Below are 23,032 nucleotides of genomic sequence, written 5' to 3' on the forward strand. Positions count from 1 at the left end.
GCAAAGCGGGTGACTCTCGAATTTGAAAGCTTGCTTCTTTCATTTCTGCTTTATCAGGGAACAGTTAAAACAAGATAATTACTGGGTAATGTGCATCATAACGATCATATGTAGTGTTAGTCTTGCCAATGGTATGTGAAAAAACACTAAAAAAAATTAATAAAATATTCTTAACTTGGCTGGTTGTTTCGAATGGATCATTAAGGCCTGGTAAATTAATGTGCTTTTTTCGAGGTAGGGCAGAAACTATGCAATCAAGAATTAGAGCATTAACTTCATAGACAATGCTTTTAACAGATGCAGAAGGACCTTGTTAACGCAGTTACGTCAATTTTGATTTTGTGATATAGAGGTATAAGAACTCCATGACTAATATTATTTGGTCTCACAGGCGCAGAGAGAGAGAGAGAGAGAGAGAGAGAGAGAGAGAGAGAGAGAGAGAGAGAGAGAGAGAGAGAGAGAGGGGGCGTTCGCTCTTACGTATTAAAACTCGGATCCATAAAACATAATGGCTGCTTTCATGCAGTTAACGCTACAAATCTTTGTTACTTTTGTCTATTCTTTCTGAGAAAATCATTAATCTACATGCTGCACTGATAGGCCCTTTGATCTCTTTGGTTAATTCTTTAGGAGGAAATGAACCAGTACAAGATGGTGATTGCAAGGTAGCGATACATTTTCTTTAATCAGATGAAGAAGTAATATTCAGATAAAGAAGAATTTGAAAACCATGAGTAACCGGTTGACTTGACGTTTGGTCAGTTGAAAGTATTTTCAAATGAGTGCTATAAATATAGAATCAACTAGAAATTTAGTGAAGTCTGCCTTGTCTGTGTAACATAAGCATCATCAGTGTATATGACTTTTACGCAATACTCGTTACCTTTCGAGAATTAAGTAAATGGTTTCCAAGTAAATTTTAGTGACTAAAAAGTACCTCCTCGCACATTACTTTCCACTTTTGATATTTCTTTAGCTTAAAATTGCTTTTAGTTGTTTTATGAGGGGTAAAATAAATATGATTAGACTAAATCCAACAGTGTTGGAGAATGAGGCTTTTAAACTCCCTAGTGGCCTCTTGATAGACACCATGATAAATAAAAGGAGTGTATACAAGCTATGGCATTTACATTACACTAAATTTGAATGGCTAATTTGACTTTGGGCAATAAATCAATTCAAGGCCTTTAATATTTGTATTTTGTCATATTCTTTTGCGGCAATGACATGAAAATGCCACAAGACATACCCAGTTAGTTAGGAAAGAATTTTAGGAAATTCACAGAAACCTGGCATTTGGCGTTAATTGGCCAGACTAAGGTCGCTAAAATGAATGAGAAAAAGGATATTGTCGTCATTAACCTCAAAATAATATTCGTGGTAAGGCTAGAAATCTGAGAGGAACTTTGTCCGTAGCATTTGAAAAGCACTAAAGTAATTTGGTGTATTGAAATTGTGGGCACATTGGTCTGTTTTCTGGCTGTCCAAAATATGTTGTCATTTATTGTACTAAGATAAAAATCTAAGGCATTTTCAAGATTCCATATTTGACATAGCCCCAAGGAAAACTGTGCTCCAGTTACTTGAAGGGATGTTTTGAGACTATTGGAAGACGTACTTATCGAAACTTTAGGGCACTTGAGAACGATTGCATTATTTTTTTTAATGGATAAAAAGCATTATGCGGCAGAAATGAGACTTTGAGATCTTATTCTTAAATTGATTCATCCAGAATTTTAGTTTTGAGAAATTTTAAGCGTTTTTTTTTTTTACCTACAGAAAGCTGGAAAAAACTCCCTGTAATGCAAATACAGTAGTCAGTTTCTTTCTTTCTTCAAGTCACTGAGTAACATTCTACAGAAAGGTTATCTAGAGCACTTTACACAAGATGATATTTACTTTATTTTTTTGGAAGGCTGGGAAATGGAAACATAAAGTCAATTATGGAAACGTAGATTTAATTGTTATTTTACTGTTAGGAAGCATTGTCTGCTGGAGAGTACTTTATTTGTTGCAAATGTTATAAAATATTATTCCTGCTGGTGGTACATTAAGAAGTAAAGGATGTATAATGTTACTAGTTAATGTGAAACTACTTTATGGCCAATGATAAGTTCCCTTGGTTATTAATTAGGAGAAATCATCTAACTTGACAGCATATGCAGAGAATGTAGTTCCGAACTTCATCAAAGCAAAACACATAAGGAACAGATTTCAATAATATTTGCACCTTGACTGATATTTTTGTGTACCTATAAGATAAGAATGCATGCTCTTGCTTCTAAAAGTAATGCTAAAAGTGTTAGAATTAGCCATAAATTTCTTTCTGCATATATTATTAAAGCTCCATCATGATAAATAAGGAATTATCAGTCATGAATTTATTTAATTCATTGCAATCCTAAAGTGTTCTGTTAAATATATGACTTCGTTTTGCATAGTAAACTTGCGGAAACTATAAAAAGATATGCTGTGCAACTTGTAATGAGGTTGAATATATTTTTTGGTATTCATTGTGAGACTGAATGTAATTAAGTTTTTGAGATTCAGGAAGAAATCACTTAATGAAATATTGCACTTATGATATACACTGCTAAACCATACCTGATTCACTCTGTGTCTGCTTCCTTTCTTTCAAATTCTAATGGGCTGATAGGAGAGATTTTCTGTAGGTTGTATGATGCCTTACTAACATATTTTAGACTTACTTTAACATTTCCAGAAAAGCAGCTTAAATAGTTAGCTAGCTTAGGTAGCACTAACCCAGCCACATAATACTTCCAGCTACGCTACTTGCAAACCCTCAGTCAAATATCTGCGGAGAAGAACTCGACCATCATATTCCCTCTTCCAATTGACTTAATCAGCAATCTTGTTTCAAAGTAGGAAAGGTGGGTTGGAGATGCAAAGGCAATGCTACTTTTATTTACTTTTTCATTAAGATGCGATATTTATCATGAAACAAGTTTTGCAGACATTTTGATATGATACTAACAGTAATATACTGTATATGACCAAAGGTGAGGCTTTATAAAATAACAGGTATACTGGATATTTTTGTACTGTAGTTTAAGTAATATTTTAGTCCATGCATTTTGAATTCTATATCATATAATTAATTTTCATAAAAAAATAGTCCCTGAACAAATTAACTTTCAAGTTTTATATACATTTAGCTCCATAAAATATCAAATAATAAAAATTGAATTCTAAACATGCATGATCTTGATCACCTTGAAGCTAAAATACATGATAATGAGGAAGGAATACTAGTTATAACGAGTGTTAAATTCTGTGTCATTCACTGCATTTGTAAAACCAAAAAAGTAATACTTTTTGTATCTGTTGTATGCCTGTGTGTATGAATGGCAAAACTTCAAATTCTCAATTCTAGCCTTTTTTAACACCCAATTATTGTCTTTTTTTTTTATTGAACTTAGCCTTTTATGAGACTACTTAGACAACAGCTGTTTCTACCTAAAATATATACCAGGTTATCAATACAAACTTTTAACATTTTCATTATTTTCTCAACACTACTCATTCCAGTTTAAGGATATAATTTCAGCAAACAGTCCCAGTCAGTCTTTGTAAATATACAGGCACACCACATACAACTTTGTTAAAGGATTTTGTAAAATTTTTCAACTGTAACAAATTTTGTCATTGTGTAATGTGTGTTTCTTAATTTGTTTAAATGTGATGTTATTAAATATTTGTGGCTAAATAACGATTTTTTTGTACAGAATTTTGACCTTGCATGTTTGTTTATATGTCTGTGTCCAGTCACTCAGTGTTCGTCACCAACACTTCATCAAAATCAGTCAAGTTGCCAACAAAGAATGATCTGCCTAAATTTTTGCTTCTGTTTTGTGAGATTTTCATTTGTAGTATTAATGTAATTCTCTTATTGGTATGCTTGAAACTGTAGCGCTTTCACTGAAAATTTCTAGTAGCATAGGACGTACTGTATTGACCCAACGCTCAGCCAGCAGTAGAAGAATGCAAAGGTATATATTTATAATAAGTATATAAATCCGTATCGCAAAGTATTCAGAACAGTAAATGTATACATTGACAATAAAAGTTATTCAAGTAGTACTTTCATTAGAACAAAAGATCATTTTTGCATGTTTGCATAAAGTATAAATAACAAATATGCACACATGCATGGCTGCATACATGCATAATTTCTCCAAAACTAAATCAAATTAATATCAACAGTAATCAACAAAAAAAGGTAATGCTGCTATTAGAGAGCATCTCTTATCGAAAACTGTTAAAAGATTTGTTATAACGAACGTTTTTTTGGTACAATTACGTATTTTCAAATACCCAATATTTTTATCAGTTTCTTCGTGGAAGGTGGAACTACTTCAAGAATGAAAAAACAAGTCAGGTTCCAAGGCTCACATTATTAGCAGGGAAAGGATATGTTTACCTGCCTTTGCTATACATATTTTATGGGCATAATGGCGTAGAGGTGATTATGCGATGTTAATTCTTTTTTAAGACGGCAATGTAAGAATTCTGATGAGAGTCAGTCCTTTGTATTCATTTAGGGTAGAGATTGGCTCTTCTGTATTTATGGTAGATATTAGCTATTTTTAATGGGACGAAAATAAAAGTTCCTTGTAAAATTATCATCTGTAATAAATATGACAAAATTTTCTGTTGTTAACCTTTATTAAACACATTACAAGATAGGCTGTTTCCCCATGATGTATTGAAGCGTTTCTAAACATTACTTTGCAGTATCACCTCAGATTTGTTTTATATGATTTCTAGATGCTCTTAAGATAAGAGAAATGTATAGATTCTCATGTATATGACACCATACCCTATTACTAATCATCAAAATTTGAATGCACCTATTTACACAACGTTTGCAGGCCTCAGGCATGACAAAGTGTAAATGGATCGTTCTCCCCTTTCTGTAAGCACTTATGGACTGAAAGTAGCATTGAACTAGATTCAGATCATTCATGCAGAGTTTGTCATGATTCCCCAAGATTTTTACATTAACATAGAGCTTTTATATCTGTATAGATTTTTCGTGGTGCAACGTTTAGTGCAGTAATGACTGGTAGCCAAGCTTCACTCCCTTGTTCCTAACTGAAAAACTCAATTTCTCTTTACTTTTTCCTAGCACTGTTGTGTTTTTTCTTATTTCATGGTAAACATTTAGCGATTCGATTTCCTGGAGGTATATTACACAAGCTTCCTTGTTCAGAAAAATATCAGTCTTTTGGTTTTAATGTTTGAAGAGTAACGGTTTTTATGGCGTAATTCAGTTTGCATTTAGAAGGAAAAAGCTGTCTAGAAGCAGATTATGTGAGTTTTGTTGTTAATGAATGGCTCTATTAAAAGTTAATTTGAAAATATAAATAGGATGGAAATGTTTCCCCTGCAATTTGTGTGTCCCAGAGAATACTGAAAATCATTGACATTGCACCAGTGATTATGAAGTTCAAACAGACACTATTGGCCCAATTCATTATACTTTTATCGTTTTAGCATTCCAACTCTTGTAATGGACTATTAGGGACTAACTTGAAACTATCCATTCTTTACAGCAAGAGTGATAATATAGGTTTGAAGTTTAAATGACACCACTTCTTATTTTAACATAATTTACAGTACCTCTGAATACTACTCCAAATAGGCTTCTGTTAGTAGGGAAATGTACTGTACTAAGTTACGATTCCTATTGTGTTTGCTCATATAAGTTGAAAAAAAAAATTTTTTTTTTTTTGGTAAGTTGTGTAATTTACTAAAATAAAATTTACATTGACAGGAGGCACTTAACGTTCACAATTACTTTTTTTTAGTACTAAAAGGTGGTTTTTAATTTTATTTTAAGAAGAGTAGTGATCAGCAGGAATACCGTATTCAGTTGATAACTTGTAAAGTTCTATTTCCTTTTGACCTGTGAACTTCGTATACTTTAAATTATTGCTTCAAATTTAAGATAAACTCTGGTGGAATTGTATGTACATTATTCGTTTGGTATGGGAAAATAACGATCCGTAAATTTTGTCAATTTTATTGTGGTCTTTTCTGGTTAGACAATCGTTTCTTGGTTACAGATTTACACTACTTTAGTACCCACACAGAGTACAAGGATTACAGTCTCTCAAACAGTAACGTGCTTGTTACACAACTTTACATACATTTTACAATAACGATTTTATTTTCTATGCCCGTTCTGTGAATATTAAATGTGCAACAGTTGGGGCTTACCGTTTTTGTCTGTCCTACCCTAGGTTTAAGATTTATCAGTTATAGTCTTTTCATGTTGGCAACTCTTTCTGAAACTGGTTTGTTGGTGATTGAACCACTTGAGCAGGTTGATTGGAAACAAATTTATGATCAAATAAACCATTGTAAATCGTGTTATTGGTACTTTTATCTAATTATGAAAATAATTAACTACTTATTTTTTACCATTCTCTACTGCATATACTTCCATTTGGAAGTTCATAACTGTAAAACATATGTCAGTGCAAGATATACAGTTGTTTAGCCTGAATATTGCAAATTTATGATCCAGCTTCTTTTATTGATGACTTTTAATGACATCTCTTTCTGCTCCAATGCAAGTCAGAGCCTCATTACACAGATTACAACTTAAAAAAAGAAAGGGAAAATGTTAGGCAATGTTTCAAAATCGGTGATGTTGCATGTGCTTTTCATTTTTACATTACATGTGTTTTGTAATGCAGTGGTTACTTTTGTAATGTAGTTCATCTAAGCGTAATAAATTCTTGTACCGTTCGTACATCTACATCAACCGTATACAGTACATTGAGTATACTTGTAAGTTATGTAAGCCTTTTCCTTGTATCTGTTTATGACTTGTATGTGTAGTAGTACAGTATATTGGTCACCCTTTTCTCTTTCCTACTTTTCTGCAAATCATTTTGGTCAGCTACCTGTAGTTCATTAGTACATCAATTTCTCAGTACTTATGTCAAAACTACCAGTTCTCTTTACAGTGGAAATCATGCATTGATATTTGAGTTTGTTTTCCTGGACATTTTTCTTTCTCTGTGTTTGTCTAATGAAACATTTTCACAGACAGTGATTGATTTTTATTTTGGTCTGAAATATAATGCACAATAATTTACCAATTTTTAAACTTTCACATCCACTTGCTGAAAGCCTAAATTCAGTTTGGTGTAACTTCTCAGTTCTGTGACAGTAATACCACAAAACGTTGTTGAGAATAAAGTAACCGTGTAGTAAAGAATCAAGATTTTGTTAGTGAGTTTGTCAGTCCTGCAAAACCCCAGCATCCCAATAAAAGAAGATGCAAAAGTATATTTACAAGTTTTCTATTCTCCAAATAAATACTGGAGTACAATAGACTTTACAGACGTTTCATTCCATATCCTTTTTACCGTATATAATATTTCAACAAACATTTTTATTGTTATTTACTCGAGTCTTATCCACATAGTGTCGTCATAGTGCATGAAGTTATGTTCTTAATGTCTTAACTGTTGCACAACATACCCATCTTGATTTTGCAATTTCAAATGATCAAATTTCCAGTATTTTGAATAGCTACAAAGGCAAAAACAAATATTCTAAATAAGTTTTCTCATGCGCACTGAAACACTTGCTCGAGCTTTAATCCTAGTGTTGCACAGTATTTTTAAACCCCACCCCCTAGGTTTTATCAGAGTTATTGTTGTAATTAATAAACATTCGTTTAAAAAAAAGTCCTATTTGTAACAGTTAATCAAGCTGAGTTTATGCTTTTCATACACCATGCATTTGACACTCAACAGGTACCTCAGGTAATACTAATAAATTTTGCAATTGCTTCTCAATTTTATTTTTCAACAATGAAAATTAAATTTTTTAAAAAACGTGCTTATTTTTGGAGCATTATTACCTACCAAGAGCAAATGTGACTTGACCGGTTAAACCACTCTTCAATTTACCTTTTTTGGATGATTTGTTCCCCAAGTCAATATTTTTTCTTTTATAATTTTAATAATTATTTTTATCTGCATTATTTTTTCTTTTTATAAATCCACCCCAAGAGAAAGTTGGAGACATCTGGAGTTAAGGGGTGCTTGTCAAGAAAGCGCTCCATATGCTGAAAAAAGACTGATCCCCAGACATTGAAGATATAATCAAATTATACTCTCTGATCAAAAGTATATCATACCATTACAACATTGTGGTATTGATGTTTCATACATTACAGAATTGTTGTTTATGAAGCTGGTATTACCAGGTTTAATAAAAACAAATATAAATATTGCTAATGGGAAATTGCAAGTTTTTGATGTGTTTGATTTTTATAGCTATGGAAAATCTTTTAACACCACAAATAATCTAATTGTTCTAAAATATTCGTATGCAGATACCAAAACCTTTTATGCCAAGTCAGAGAGTAATGAAATTTGCCTGAAGATATTACGATTTACCATCCATTTTTCGTTGCATTTCTGAATAGTGTTTTAGACATCTCGCTCACCGAGACCTAAATTCTTCCTTTACGTCGTCCTCCTAATTTACTGACAAGTAATATAAGAGAAGGAGCTCAAATGAAAACATTATCTGCATTCCTATCTCATACTGACAATTCTCTAAGAGCACTCTTGGCTACTTATCTTCCGCCTACAGCTTAATACTTTATCCACAGATTTCAGTTACAAATAGTTTTTCATACATGTTATTCTTTAAAAAATCATCTCTATAGAAAAAAAAATTTAATTATATATCTTTATTTGCCACATCGGTAATTTATGAACATTACCGCCACGAACATTTGAACAAATTTCGCAGTTGTTAGCTCAGTTGTAAAATTAAATTTCCTTGAAAGTAAAGAAAAAATGTCGCTGCATTGGAATACTTATATTTATTGTAAATTTAACAGGTTCAAACCTTACTGAAGAACCATATTCAGAAACAAAATTACATGTATGAAATGTGTGTAATTTTGATCTCCGTTTATTTTTTTTTTTCTTTTATCTAATATTCTAACGAAATGAACAGATCTATCGAAAATTACCTTAAAAGAACAGTTACTAAGTCCTGCACTGTCCTTGAATGTTAATGGGTTTTTACGTGTTTTTTGTATTGTATGTGTATTGTCTGCATGCGTGTAGTTTTGTTTGCTGCGTATATTTCTACTCATAGATTTTTACTTTATATGACATCTGTAAAAGCTTTAATGGAAATTCTTTTGCATTCAAGTACAAATACTGTACATGTAAATGTTATGCATGTACTCAGCTGGCTTGCAATTTCTTCTGTAATACTGAGATGGGATATTCTTTTACTCAGTAATCATACATACCATATATATAATTTTTACCTTTCTTTCCAGCTCCGCTATTTACAAACCCTCAACACCATCTCAGCAGAAAAGAACTCCACCATCATCTTCCCGGTACCAGTGGATATCATTCGACACTACATGAATAAGTAATCATTCACAGGTAGTACCAGTTCTATGATGGGAAGCTGAATACATATAACTGAAGATAAAGGAATATGGTAAACAACTTATTTTTTGAGATTCTGTTATCTCATGTCTGTTAATTTCATTGCAGCCTATAATTCCTCACCCTCTACACCATTTCTTTACTTTTTCACACAATGGTTTAAGGCATTGTAATAAATAGTGTGTATCACATATCTCCATGAGGGCTGTCGGTTATACTGTACAGTGATAAGTTTCTTTGTACTTTACAGTAAGTACTGTAATTATTCACTTTGAAACTGAACCTAGCTCCATTGTCTCTTTGTTGTGTAAATCTGTTTTTACCAGTTGTCAGGACTGAGATATCAAGAAATTTTTATCCAAATCCCAGTGGTGGAAAGCTGTACAGTACTTCAAAGTATTCCATTTGTTTTTAATCACAACTTCCCTGTGCACATAAATGTGATGAAATTTAGATTATGAAATAGGTGAATTCCTACAATATTTCCTTTTTCTCTGAGCAGTTAATTTGAACGAAAAACAAATTTTACAATACTGTATCATGCTGATTCTTCACCGTATCCATAATAAAGTGATTTCTCTAGCTTCTGCGGTAGGTAGCCCTTTTCATGCTACCCCCTAAATGGTTGGACAAGTACAGTATGTATAAATGACAGTCTTATCACAAACTTGATTGCACTGAACACAACTTCTTTACTGTAATACTCGTGATAAGAAAGATTTGATGGATGTCATGTCAAGACATTACGACTAAAACTGAACGCTGCAAAATATGAGAAAAAAGTTTAAAGGAAGTATTTTAGTGAAACTTACCACCTCATGATAGTGTGTAAAGACATATTTGTTGATGGCATTGTTTACATTTGTACCTGTACAGGACTTCATTCTGTGGTGTTAAAGTACATTTGTTAAGGTAAGCCAGACATGGTTACACTCAAGAAATACTTAATGATCTGAATGGATATAGCACATTTGAAGGTGTAAACAGCACTTGTTAAAAAAAAATGGGTGGTTCTAGTAAGTTATGTTACAAAAACACACTTGAAAAAAATTTACTGTACACAGACTTGTTTCATGGAATGTTTGTCACACAAACTTAGAAAAATGCCTCAAATAATTATCAGTACATACTGTACAGTATTATTTACAAACATATTCAAACAATCCCACATGGCATTTCACACAATATTTATTGCAAGTACTCTCCCGGGCTTTGCACGTATTAATGTTATTTGTGTGACAAGTACACAACCCACTTTTTAATGTTAATTGTGAGATTAATATATATATAAATATATATTAATCTCTACACATTCTTCATGTTTGTAAATGTAAATGGTAATGGCTCCGACTAAATTAGAAAAGTGAGCTCTTTGTTTGCTGTTGAAGGAAAACTAATCTTCCATTGCTTTTCCACATGTAAGATAGCGTGTGTTACCTCCGTCTGGCGTACAGAATGTGATTCATTGCAATTTTTTTTAATCATATCATGTTTAGGTATAAAAAACATCAGAACCTTAGTTAAGACAGCAACTGATGTATAGTAATTAAGTCGTATCCAACTTCCATGAACATGTTATTTTTTGTAGACTGTGTTACTGTTATCACCTACTGTACACTTACACTCTTTATACACTTTCATCTTGCTTTTTGATTTCTGTCCTAATTATTTATCATAACTTCCCCTACAAATTGTGTCTTAAAGCAATTGCATTTTTGGAGTTAAACGATGGTGATGAGTGGTTTTGTATAAATGTTATTTCTTAGTAGGAGTGGGTTTGGGAGGTAGATTGTTATTGAAATATCAAAGAACCAAACTGATATTTCAAAGTTTTGACTTTCATTTTTGAAAACAAAACGTATATATATATAAATATATATATAATATTCTTTCATGCAAAATGCTACAGTTTATATTTCCTAAAGATAAAAAAATATAAAAGAACCTTATCTTGCGTAGGAATTTTTCAGAGATCGGCCATTGAAGTCTAGGAGTGAATATTCACGTGCCAGTTAGATTGAGAGATCTGAATTTAATCAGATCCATAGATATCCCTTAATTATGTAGAAGTTATTATTGCATTACTGTATCATTTTGATTGACTATGATCCGAAAATTGTCTATAATATATATTAGATTAGTTTAATTAATTCAGTATTTCAGCAAGTGTGTATATATACCAGAAAATGATGAACTGTTAAGCGAAGTTTCTATTCTAATGATAAGCAGAGGAAACTTACGAAAAGTAATCAGGGTTAGGGAATTAAATTCTGGGCATGTCACGGCTAGGCCCTTTGTCCTGCTTAGCCTAGGGCCTGTGATCTTTCTAGAATAGGACTTTGTGACCTGACCCCTTGCTAGGTTAGGTTAGGTTAGACTTGTAGGTTATTTTGGTGACTTAATCTAGCACATTGTCCAGAGTTTAATGTTCCTACACTATTAGTTACGTGCAAGTTACTAATTAGGAAATGCTCTCAGATTTATGGGAAATATTATTCTAAAAGGTAATACTTTCAGGCAGTTAGACATGCATGTATCATTTTTAACAAATTAGGTTTGCTTGATTTCTCTTATTTAAATGAAATAATTTTAATTACTGAAACTGTCTTTACGAAACGATTCCAAAAAGTTTATATTTTCAACAGTTTATCAAAGTTATATTTTCAACAGTTTATCACTATCAGGCATTTATACACAAAAACGATTTGTCAAATATGTTGATTATATTAAGTGACCGCATGTTACATTTTGTTCTTTACCCTTAAGATATATTTTACAGTAGTCACATACAAAAATATAAAATAAAATTTAGCATTTATCTTGTTCCATATTTTGTCTTTGTAATCTTAGAAAGTAAAGTACACAAAATGAAATATTGTCCTTAGAATAGATTTAAATCTTTATATTCTTCTGAAAGAATTCAATTTTCCATTCCTTGTGTGCTACTTGGAGATAAAAGGCAAAGCATTTTACTCTGTAAATGAAGTTTGAAAAATAAAAACATATCTTCACACTGTATATAGCATATTTGTAATTGCAAAAATGCACCATGAAATATTTGATCAAAAACTCTCATTACTTATATTTCTCTCTTTAAATACATTGGCCTGTGTTTCTCATCCTAAATGTGTCTCAGTGAAGTGATGATTAAGAGTTTGCACATATGTGTAATGCCTATCATATGAGAGTTTAAATTTTTAATTTCCTTTTTTTTATAAGATATCTTCATTTGTTTTTGCTTAGAAACCATTTCATGATGGCCATTTTCAAATGAACATTACAGAGCTATCATTCTGTTTTGAAATGGACTCTAAGACAAACTAAATAATCTTGTTACAGTTACTTACAATATTAATGCCCAGAACTTGAATGTAGACTAACACCATTGAGTATTCTTCATGTAGATTTTTAATAAACTTCAGAAAAACCACTCATCATTAACATAGCGCAAAAGTTGTATAAATGACAAGAAGTTTACATAACTATGATGGCACAGGAATGGTTTTTCTGGGGTAACATGCTTGTGTATGTTACCATCCATTAATGTTAAATCATGTTTCTTTTATACAGAATAAGAATAAATTTTACTTCATCAAGTTTGATCTTTTATTACTTGTTTCACTCTCCTTTTTGTTTTTAATTAAATATAATTATAAGTATCAGAAAAAGATCTCTCACCTCCTGCGCTATTGTAACTAGGCTCTTTGGGCTTTCTTTGGACACGGAGGTAAAAATTTTTTTTTTTTTAATTTCATGTTGTTAACATTCTGTTCACTAGGAGGAGTTCAAAATCATGAATGGCAAAATAACAAAGATTACTTTAAATCCTCCTATTATCTATCACCTTAAAATATCTTGCCAATTTCATCATTACCAGCTTGTCACGTACACTGAAAAGCAATTCAATAGTTTTACTGCAACTATCTGTACAATAAGAATACACTCCAGCTTCTTTATAATCGGTAGATACCATTTAGTAAAAACCTTAGGAAAAATTTACTGAAGGATAAGGTGATCACACTTTTTGCAGCTCTGAAACAGCCACTTAATCTAGCCCATAACAGAGATCTTCATAATTCAGCTTGCAATAGTGTTCTACCATATACAGTTTTTTTTAATTCTGCTAATTACTTAACCAATATTTCATGTATCACAATAGGTCTTCTAAATCACAAACTAACTACTAAACAATATAAAACTTATGGTTCCTGTTTGAAACTTGACATTTCAAATTCAGAGAACTCTCTCTACTTAAGATACAGAATACTGATTAGTTTGTTTCTTCACTCTTATGAGCCCTAAGGTCTAGTCAAAAGTGTTATGCAGTGTTGGTACAGGCCCAAATTTAAATGAAATTACATAACTTCTCAAAACAAATCAATCTAGTAAGAAATGACATTTTTATGATAAAATGATGTTTCATTATACTTACCAAAACACTGTAAAAGCTTTTATCTCTTAAAATTCGACACGTCCGAGATATAAATTTTCAAACTTTGTTTGGAACGCTGATATAATTGGCGGGAGACCCAACCCCACCGGATGCCAGTGGGGATGGCGTGGAAGGCGACATACCCAGTAACCCAGGTCAGTTTCAATCTCGGCATACACAATTAGTGAAAGCCTGAGATAACGTCTCCCCCTGCGGGGAGGAGGAGGCCTTTAAGTTACAGTGCTTTGGTAAGTATAATGAAAGATCATTTTTTCATAAAAATGTCATTTTCATTATAATGACTTACCAAAACACTGTAAAAGCTGATTCCACATTTAAGGTGGAAGGGCAGGGGATGAGGTATCAGTTATTGAAAGGTTACACATTATAAAAAAGGGACAAACTCTAAACATGGGCATCCTATGGATCCCTACCAACAAAAAGGTAGGAGTCACCTTACCTGGTAGATGGGCTTTTGCAGAGAGGTACGGCTGCTGGTTGAAGCTCCACTACCTGCAGAGGCATTGGGGGTAAGCACTGCTAGCTACTCTGCTCCATAACAACCCAAGTAGTCAGGGAAGTACACCGCTGACTAAGACAAGGGGTGACTTTCCTTTGCTCTTGCCCTGAGCAATTGGAAAGCAACCATACTAAAAACGGGCCTCACCGCCTAACCTAAAACTAGTTAAATACATCCCCCTTCTCTATACCCTCAGTAGCTCAACTAGAATGGAGGGTACTCCAGGTGAACTGAGCACCCCCAGCTTCCCTTTAACTCAGCAACCATAAAACCACAAGGGGAAGGTAAGATAAAGAACCTACCCCCCCTAGTGTGTTCCCCCTAAAACCAAGCCAGCTACAGATACGGGACCTAACGCAAACAGGTCCTGACATGCAACTTCGACCTCCCTAAGGTAGCGAGATGCAAACACTGATTTCGACCTCCAGAAGGTGCTCTGTGTGATCTGCGGAAGTGACTTATTATGACGGAAAGCCACTGAAGTTGCTATTGAGCGCACTTCGTGAATGTGAGACTTGACTAGGCATGCGTCCTCTTCGTTAATGTGTCTGTGCGCCTCTAAAATGAGTTCCTTGACGAAGAAAGCAAGGGCATTTTTGGATAAAGGTCTGGTTGGGTCTTTCACTGAACACCAAAGGTTAGAGGAACCTCCTCTGATGTTGGACACTCTGGCTAAGTAAGCGTTGATAGCTCTAACAGGGCACAAAGAAGCCTCCAATTCTTGAGGGCCAGCCACTTCGGAGAGGTTCTGAATGGTAAAGGACTGAGGCCAAGGGTTGGAAGGAGACTCGTTCTTGGCCAGAAAATTCAAGGTGAAAGAACAAACAGCATTACTTTGTGAAAAACCCACTTCCTTGTCAATGGCCTGTATTTCACTAACCCTCTTTGCCGTTGCTAAGGTAACCAGAAAAAGGGATTTTTCTTAGTGAGGTCTCTTAAGAGAAAGATCTTCTAAAGGTTTGTACCTTGGAGAAATCAACCACCTCAAAACTACATCTAAATTCCAGGCAAGGGAAGGTTTTGGGGTCTTAGCTGTGTCTAAGGACTTGAGGTGGTCTGACAAGTCTCGGTTATTTGACAGGTCTAACCCCCTATGGTAGAAGACGGAGGACAGCATGGCTGTAATCTTTGATGGTTGATGGCATCAATTTTCTTGAATCCCTTAAGTAAATGAAAAAACCGCCAAGTTGAGTTATAGACGTCGAAGAAGAGGAGATACTATTTTTTCTACACCAATTCCTGAAGACTGTCCACTTGGACTGGTATAATTTGCTAGAGGAGTCCCTTCTCACCTGCACCTCTGCAATTGTAGCCATCTGATGTTCAGCTGTAATTGCATTTCATGATGCCTTGCTTGAAAAACCTCGCACTCTGATGAGCTTCCTGACAGTCTGAAGCCTGTCAGAGCGAGAGTGGACAATCCCTGGTGGAACTTCATTAGGTGAGGTTGTCTGAGTAGCGACTTCCTTTGAGGAAGAAGCCTTGGGAAGTCTATCAGGAGATCTAGCAGGTCCGGGAACCATTCCTTCCTTGGCCAGAACGGGGCAACGAGGATTAGTTCGACATTCTGATGGAATTTCACTTTGTTTATCACTTGCCTGATGAGCCCGAAAAGAGGAAAGGCATAGACAAACAGGTTCGTCCAGTCTAGGAGCATGGCGTCCACCAAGTGAGTCAGTGGGTCTGGAACTGGCGAGCAGCACACTGGGAGACGATGGTTCTTGGAGGTAGCGAAGAGATCTATTATGGGAGTGCCCCACAAATTCCACAGATCTAGGCACACTTGTGGGTGCAGGGTCCACTCCGTAGTCTGGTTCCGAGTCTGGTTCCGAACGTGGGTCGAAAAACCACCCTGTTGCTGTCCTGGTTTTGAGCGAGGTGAATGGCCAACAGTTCCTTGGGTGTTGATGTGGAGCTTCTTCTGTTCGTTCGTTCCCAAACTCCTGACGTCCTGAGGTTGCCTAGATGTGCTCCCCACCCAACACTGGATGTGTCTGAGAACATCTGCAGAGATGGTTGTCTTGGGAGGAGATCTAGACCCTCCGAAAGCCTTTCCGGTGATTTCCACCAAAGAAGATGCCTCTTGAAGTCGGGGGGGAATGTTGAAGATCGTGGAGTCCATTTGAGTTCTTCTGTCCCAAGAGCCCTCGAGGAAAAACTGTAAGGGTCTCATGTGCAGACGGCCTAACTTGACGAATTGCTCCACTGACGACAGAGTTCCCAGGAGAGCCATCCACTGACGGGCGGAGCAACTGTCCAGGAGGAGAAACTTCTCCACCATCTGAAGGCAGGAGGAAACCCTTTTGGGGGACAGAAAAACCCGAAAAGCTAGACTGTCCAGAGTCATCCCCAAATAAAGAATCCTCTGCGAAGGAATTAAGCTCGACTTTTCCGTGTTTATCAGAATCCCTAAGTTTCGAGCTAACCTTAGGGTTCTGTGAAAGTCCTCCATGCAGCGGTCCCTTGATGATGAACGGAGTAGCCAGTCGTCGAGGTACAAGGAGATTCGAACTCCCTCCAGGTGGAGCCAATGACCTATCGGGGCGAGAATCCTGGTGAACACCTGCGGGGCTGTCGACAGGCCGAAGCAGAGGGCCCGGAACTGGTAAACTCTGTCCTTGAAAACAAACTGAAGATACCTCCTGGAGTCTTGATGTACTGGAATGTGGAAATAGGCATCTTCCATGTCGAGGGTCACCATCCAATCCCCTAGAGTTAGAGCCTGAAGAACGGAGCGGTTTGTTTCCATGGAAAACTTGGTTTTCACTAAGTACAGATTGAGAGCGCTTACATCGAGAACTGGCCTCCAACCCCCTGATGACTTGGGGACTACAAACAGGCGGTTGTAGAAACCTGGGGTTGACACGTCCTGTACTTCTTCGATGACCGTTTTCCCTAAGAGGGACTGGACTTCTGTCTCTAGGGCCGAAAACTTGACTGAGCCTCCTGAGTATGCTGTCAAGGAAATGGGAGAAGTGGAGAGGAGGAGGAGGCTGGGTGAACGGAAGGCAGTAGCCTAGCTGGAGCACTTGCACCACCCACTGATCTGCACCTCTGTCTCTCCATTCCTCCCAAAAGAGGCTGAGTCTGGCCCCAACCGGTGCATGGAGGACAGGGTTCCTACTTACTGAGAGCACAATCTTGTGGCTTCGAGGAGAACTTGTGACCCCTGGAGTTGGAGCGGGACCTTGAGTAAGGTTTGGGCCTGGAGTTACAAAACGGATGTCTGTTAAGAGGAGATACCATCTTGGTCAAAGGGGCGGGAGCAGGCCTTGGTTTGGTGGAAGACATAGACAGGATGTGTGACGACGCCCTCTTATCCATGGCTGAAAGGACGTCTTTCACTACTGCTTCTGGGAAAAGGCCTTCCTTGTCAAAAGGTGCGAACATCAACGCCGTCTTCTGCGAAGTAGTCACAGCCTTAGATAAGAAAGAGCACCAAGTCTCCCTCTTCTTCAGAGTGGCCATGGCGAAGAGGGAGGAAAGTTTGCCTGCCACATCATGGATAGCAATGTTGGTGCAGGAAAGGAATCCCGTGATTCTCTCTAAGACGTCTTCTGCGACATTAGCCTGCTCAACCTGTTTAAAAATAGCTCCCATTGACCAATCGAGAAAGCTGACAATCTCTAGGAGCTTGTAGAGGTTCTTGGAAAAATGTTCTACATCCAGGGCAGAAAAGAAGGTCTTGGCCGCCTCAAAGGAAATGCGTCTTGAAGGGTCCACAAGGGAGCCAAAGTCCCCTTGTGCTGAAATTGCAGAGCCCAGTGAAGGAGAAGTTCCTGTGCTGTAATAATTTTGCTTCCTTTTCGACAGCTTTGAAGGAGGGTATGCAAACGACGATTTACCCGAGGATCTCTTAGCTTCCAATCAAGCCTCTACCTCCTTTAATGCTTTCTTGGAGGCGGTGGAGAGTACTAATTTGGGAAGGGAAGTGGCAGGACATTATTTTCCCAGACGCAACGTGGAAGTCGGGGAAGAGGGGGCTGTCGGCTGAAAATGTTTAGGGTAAAACTGCAGCAGAAAGCTGAGTAGAGAAGCGTAATGAGAAGAAGGCACTGAGTTAACGGGACCTTCCTCTTCACCAGAAAGAATCGGTTCCGTGCCAAGATTGTCCAGGAGTTGAGGAGGAACAACTTCTTGACCCCCAGGAATACCAAGGACTTTGCAGACTACCTTTTCTAGCTTCTCTTCCAGCAGACTAGACTCCTGGGAAGGTGAGGATGAAGCCAAAAGAGCAGACACTTCCTGTGTAGGAGGAGGAGGAAGAGGCCCGGGCACTTGAGGCAGACCTTTCTGGAGAGGGCTAGGCATCTTGACTGCCCTACGTGACCTGGGAGGGAGCGTCTGAAATGTATCTTCTTGATCGGAACCCCACACTGAGTAACTAGGTATAGGGCTAGCTGTCCTTTTCTTAAAGAGTTCAGGAACCCTAGGGCAGGAACTATCAGAAGATTGCCTCTTTAAGGGTCGAGAGGCATGATCCCACTTGCGATGACAAGGAGGGGGGGATCTGAAGAGCTGGAAGATGAAGAGACTGAAGATGAACTGCTGCTACTCTCACCTGAAGAACTTAACCTTAGGTAGTGATGCTTCGACGACGACCGTCTTGATGAAGATTCTGGGGACACGATCCTGCGATGTAGGCGATGGCGAGAAGATCGACGCGTCGATGGAGAAACACTACGCGAACTTGCGCGTCCACGACCCTCCGGGGCCTTGCAAGATTCACTTTTGCGGCTCCCCGAAGCTTTTCGACGCTTCGACGACGAGTCAAGCTTACTACTTTCACCACCAGGGCTAAGGATTTCCTGTGCCTTAGAGGACGAGCCTGCTCATGGGCAAGAATTTCTGACCCTTTTGCCAGCGCCGGACTGTCTTCTAGCCTCAGAAGGCGAGCGGGACAGCTGCCTTTGCTCAAAAGAGTCAGAAAAACGAGCAGACTCGCCTGAAACACGATCACGAACAACCACATTGTTATCACCAACACTGACGTCATCACCAACGCTAACGCCCGGACTATGGCGCGAGCACACTAAACTTAAGACCAACTCCATGAAACCGTTCATTTGCGCTTCCATTTGATTTCTGAAAAGAACGAATTCTGATTTATCAGCCTCGAGGCTGGGCTTGGCTTTAGGGAAAACATACTGGGAAGCTGGTGAAGAAGAGGGGGGAATATGAGGAGGGGAAAGAGCAGCGGTAGAGGAGGGGGTAGGAGAGGAGGAAGGAACAGCCGGTAAAGGAGATGACGCCAATGCCACCAGCGAAGAAGATAGCCTAGCTTCCTTACGCTTAAAAGCTTTCCTATCCCTATCCTTAACCAGCTTTACCTGATGGGAACTGTACATTTGCCAAAACTCCTGACTCCATTCCATACACTCACTGCATGTGTTCTCCTGGGAACACTCCTGACCCCTACATGCCGTACACAAAGAATGGCGGTCGTACTTAAATTTAACCAGTTTGGAAGAGCACAAATTCCCTGCGCATACTCTGGATCCAGAGAAACTGGAATCCGACATAGCTACCAAATTCACAGAGCTACGCTAGCTAGATTAATAAACAGGATATTGAGTACTTCACCAAGGAGAGACGCCAGCAAGAAGCGCAATGAGATGAAGGAAACCAAACAGTTTGAGACGGACGGACGCGCGAGATGCGTTCACAATACGCCCGAGATTGAAACTGACCTGGGTTACTGGGTATGTCGCCTTCCACGCCACCCCCACCGGCATCCGGTGGGGTTGGGTCTCCCGCCAATTATATCAGCGTTCCAAACAAAGTTTGAAAATTTATATCTCAGACGTGTCGAATTTTAAGAATAAAAGCTTTTACAGTGTTTTGGTAAGTCATTATAATAAAACTAACAGTTTTCAGTTCTTTTCAAATATATTTCAAAACCACAGAATTTTTTAAACCTCAAAAGTAAATGTCATATAACTCATGTTGTAGACGACTTTGATGAATCCTACGCCAAGTGCACCACAATATAAGCGCTGAGTGCCCAGAAGCAAACCCCACAGATATGTTTCTAAGTAAACACATCAACACACTTGCGCTTTTCTGTGAAGGAAACCTCTGAAATTCTTGTAATCAAGCTTAAGACCTCCTACCCCGTAATGTGTTGAAAAAAACATTGCACAAAAGATACAGAACTTTCAGATTCATTACTACTGGCAAAGAGAGGGAACTAAATCATTTCTAACCTGCTCCATATCAGGCTAATATGTTTTACTAAAGATCCAGATAAGCATCAGTTTCTCTCAGAGGTATGGTCTTTCTGTGAAGGAAAGAAAATGGTTGAGATGACACTTCCTTGTTGATCTCTCTCTAAAGAGACTGGCAAGAGAGGAAATTACTAAAATGCTGCCTACTTCACGCCTACTACAAATCTAAAATACATCAAGTACTGTATTGTAGAAATAATGATACCCAATAAAAGACTTAATCCTGGACATAAGAAGTATCCAGTCACACAATTCGTCATAACCTCCTCCAGGTTACCCTTGATAAGGTGTAATGTTTACAAGCCTTCCTTGCTTATGGTGCAGTCCCACTGCCTCATGAAACACTTTTCAATCAAGGGCTAAACTTTCACACGGGTCTCTGAGGAGGGTGGGGTGAGGTATGACGGTATCCAAGGGAGTGGGAGACTGCTTAACATTTACGAGTTGCACGTTCATTTCATGTATGAGTCAGGAACAAAGGGAAATCTCGTAAGTCACACGCTTTGAAAACAGCTCGTACCCGGCAATTAAAAGAAAAGAAAGACAATATGTTAGATGATAATATTACTATAGTTCCTCAAACCATTATTGATGTATTATGTAACCCTTGTTGCATTATGTTGCACGTCATATTCCATATCGAATTCTTGTTTCTGACGATATTCAATTTGTTAGAAAAATTATAATAGATTTGTTAAGGAGATGGGGTAATGTAACATGAACCATTCCTGACCTGACCACGTATCTCGTACTAAAAACATCCTTCCTTATGTAATCCATTGTTGAGTTCAACGTGCAGTGTCCATTCGTTTGCGAATTGAATTTTCCATAAAGTGGAGAAATTATCATTTCAAACATGCCTAAGCTAGTCTCATACAAGCACAAATTTCGAAAATAATGGCTGCAAGAGGATATATGCAAAGACTGGGTCACAGAAGTTCCTGATGATGAAAGAAATGTTTATCGCAAGTATTGCAAGAAAGACAACAATTAGAGCAAAGAATTTTGCCATAAAGGATCATGCAAAAGTAAAAAGCACCAAGTGAATAGTGAACCATTTTCTTCTTCCAGGCAATCTAAGATTAGTTTTCCTAAAGTTGACAAATCTCGTGATGTGGCTCAAGCAGAGGCCCAGTTGTGTCTTTTTATTGCTAAACATTGTGCGATTAGTTCTTGTGATCACCTGGTAGATATCATAAAAAAATGTTTCTAAGACTTCAGCGGATATCGTAATGCACAGAACTAAATGCACTGCAGTGCTTCAAAATGTTCTTATGCCCCACTTTATTCTGAGCTGAAGGAAGACATAGTTGACAGGAAGTACAGTATTTTACTCGATGAATCTACAGGTATATCTGTTATTGAGTATCTGGGATTAGCTATACATTACTTTAGTGAACAGTCACAGAAATTAGTTTCTGCATTTTTACACCTTGCTCCTCTACACGAATGTGATGCAAATGGTATCGTCCATATTCTGAAATCGTCTTTACATGTTTATGGACTGAACTTGCAGAATATGGGTTAGGATAAACAATGGGGTTTACAAAAACTAAACGAAGAAATTCCTGCATTGGTGCATATCCACTGTGTATGTCATTCAGTCCAGCTAGCTGTGTCTCAAGCATGTTCAGAGACTATGCCCTGGGACCTAGAATTGCTTGTTAGCGAAACCTATAATTGGTTTGCTAGGTCTTCCTCAAGACAGCAGGCATACACTGACTTATTCAAACTCATAAACGATGGACATGAGCCTCTCAAGATTGTGCAAGCCTGCCAAACCCGGTGGTTGCCTGTAGCTTCTGCAATGCAAAGACTGTGACCAATGGTTGGAGCTAAAAACTTATTTTAATTTAACAAAATCATCTGAGAGATGCTATACTTCAGAAATGCTCCACTCCTTGTACAGTGATGAGTATAATCATGCGTATTTGGTTTTTCTGAAGCCAGTGTTAAATGAGGTTCAGACAGTGAACAAGATTTTTTAATCTAATGACTGTGATCCAACAAAATTACTTGATGACTTGACACTTTTGATTGAAAATCTAGTGAACAGAGTGATACTTCCTTCAAACCGGCATCGGGCTGATCCATTCTCTTGCAATATGGAAGACTACTTAGTTCTTAAACTGTACTTAGGTTATGAAACCGAAAAACTGCCTGAGGATCGAGAGAAAAACCTCAGAGAACAATGTTCTCAATTTTTTATATTACTTATCAGAGAACTTCGCAACAGACTACCTGATAATGTGCAAGTACTGAAAACTATGTCACTGTTCAGTGCTGAAAACACACTACGTGTGGTGAAAAAATCGATTGCCCTACTCTTAGAATCTCTGGGTATAAGTGCAGAAAATATTACAAAAATTGAACTCTAATGGTCAAA

General features: G+C 37.3%; 1 protein-coding gene across 12 annotated transcripts in view; it reads left to right on the forward strand.

Moving 5' to 3' along the window:
- LOC136848840 (mechanosensory protein 2-like) overlaps positions 1 to 13,063 on the forward strand; it is a 704,506-nt gene extending 691,443 nt beyond the window's left edge. For 9 of the 12 annotated variants that reach the window (XM_067121634.1, XM_067121645.1, XM_067121616.1 and 6 more), the window contains 2 exons: positions 2,785 to 2,891; positions 9,350 to 13,063. In XM_067121634.1, the coding sequence (XP_066977735.1) occupies positions 2,785 to 2,886 (102 nt within the window). In that variant the 3' untranslated portion in view covers positions 2,887 to 2,891; positions 9,350 to 13,063. The remainder of the gene's footprint in view (positions 1 to 2,784; positions 2,892 to 9,349) is intronic. The other 3 variants (XM_067121625.1, XM_067121652.1, XM_067121662.1) reach the window with 1 other exon arrangement.
- Positions 13,064 to 23,032: the final 9,969 nt, after the last annotated feature.

Source organism: Macrobrachium rosenbergii, chromosome 2 (genome assembly GCF_040412425.1).
Source record: "Macrobrachium rosenbergii isolate ZJJX-2024 chromosome 2, ASM4041242v1, whole genome shotgun sequence".
Taxonomy (NCBI): domain Eukaryota; kingdom Metazoa; phylum Arthropoda; class Malacostraca; order Decapoda; family Palaemonidae; genus Macrobrachium; species Macrobrachium rosenbergii.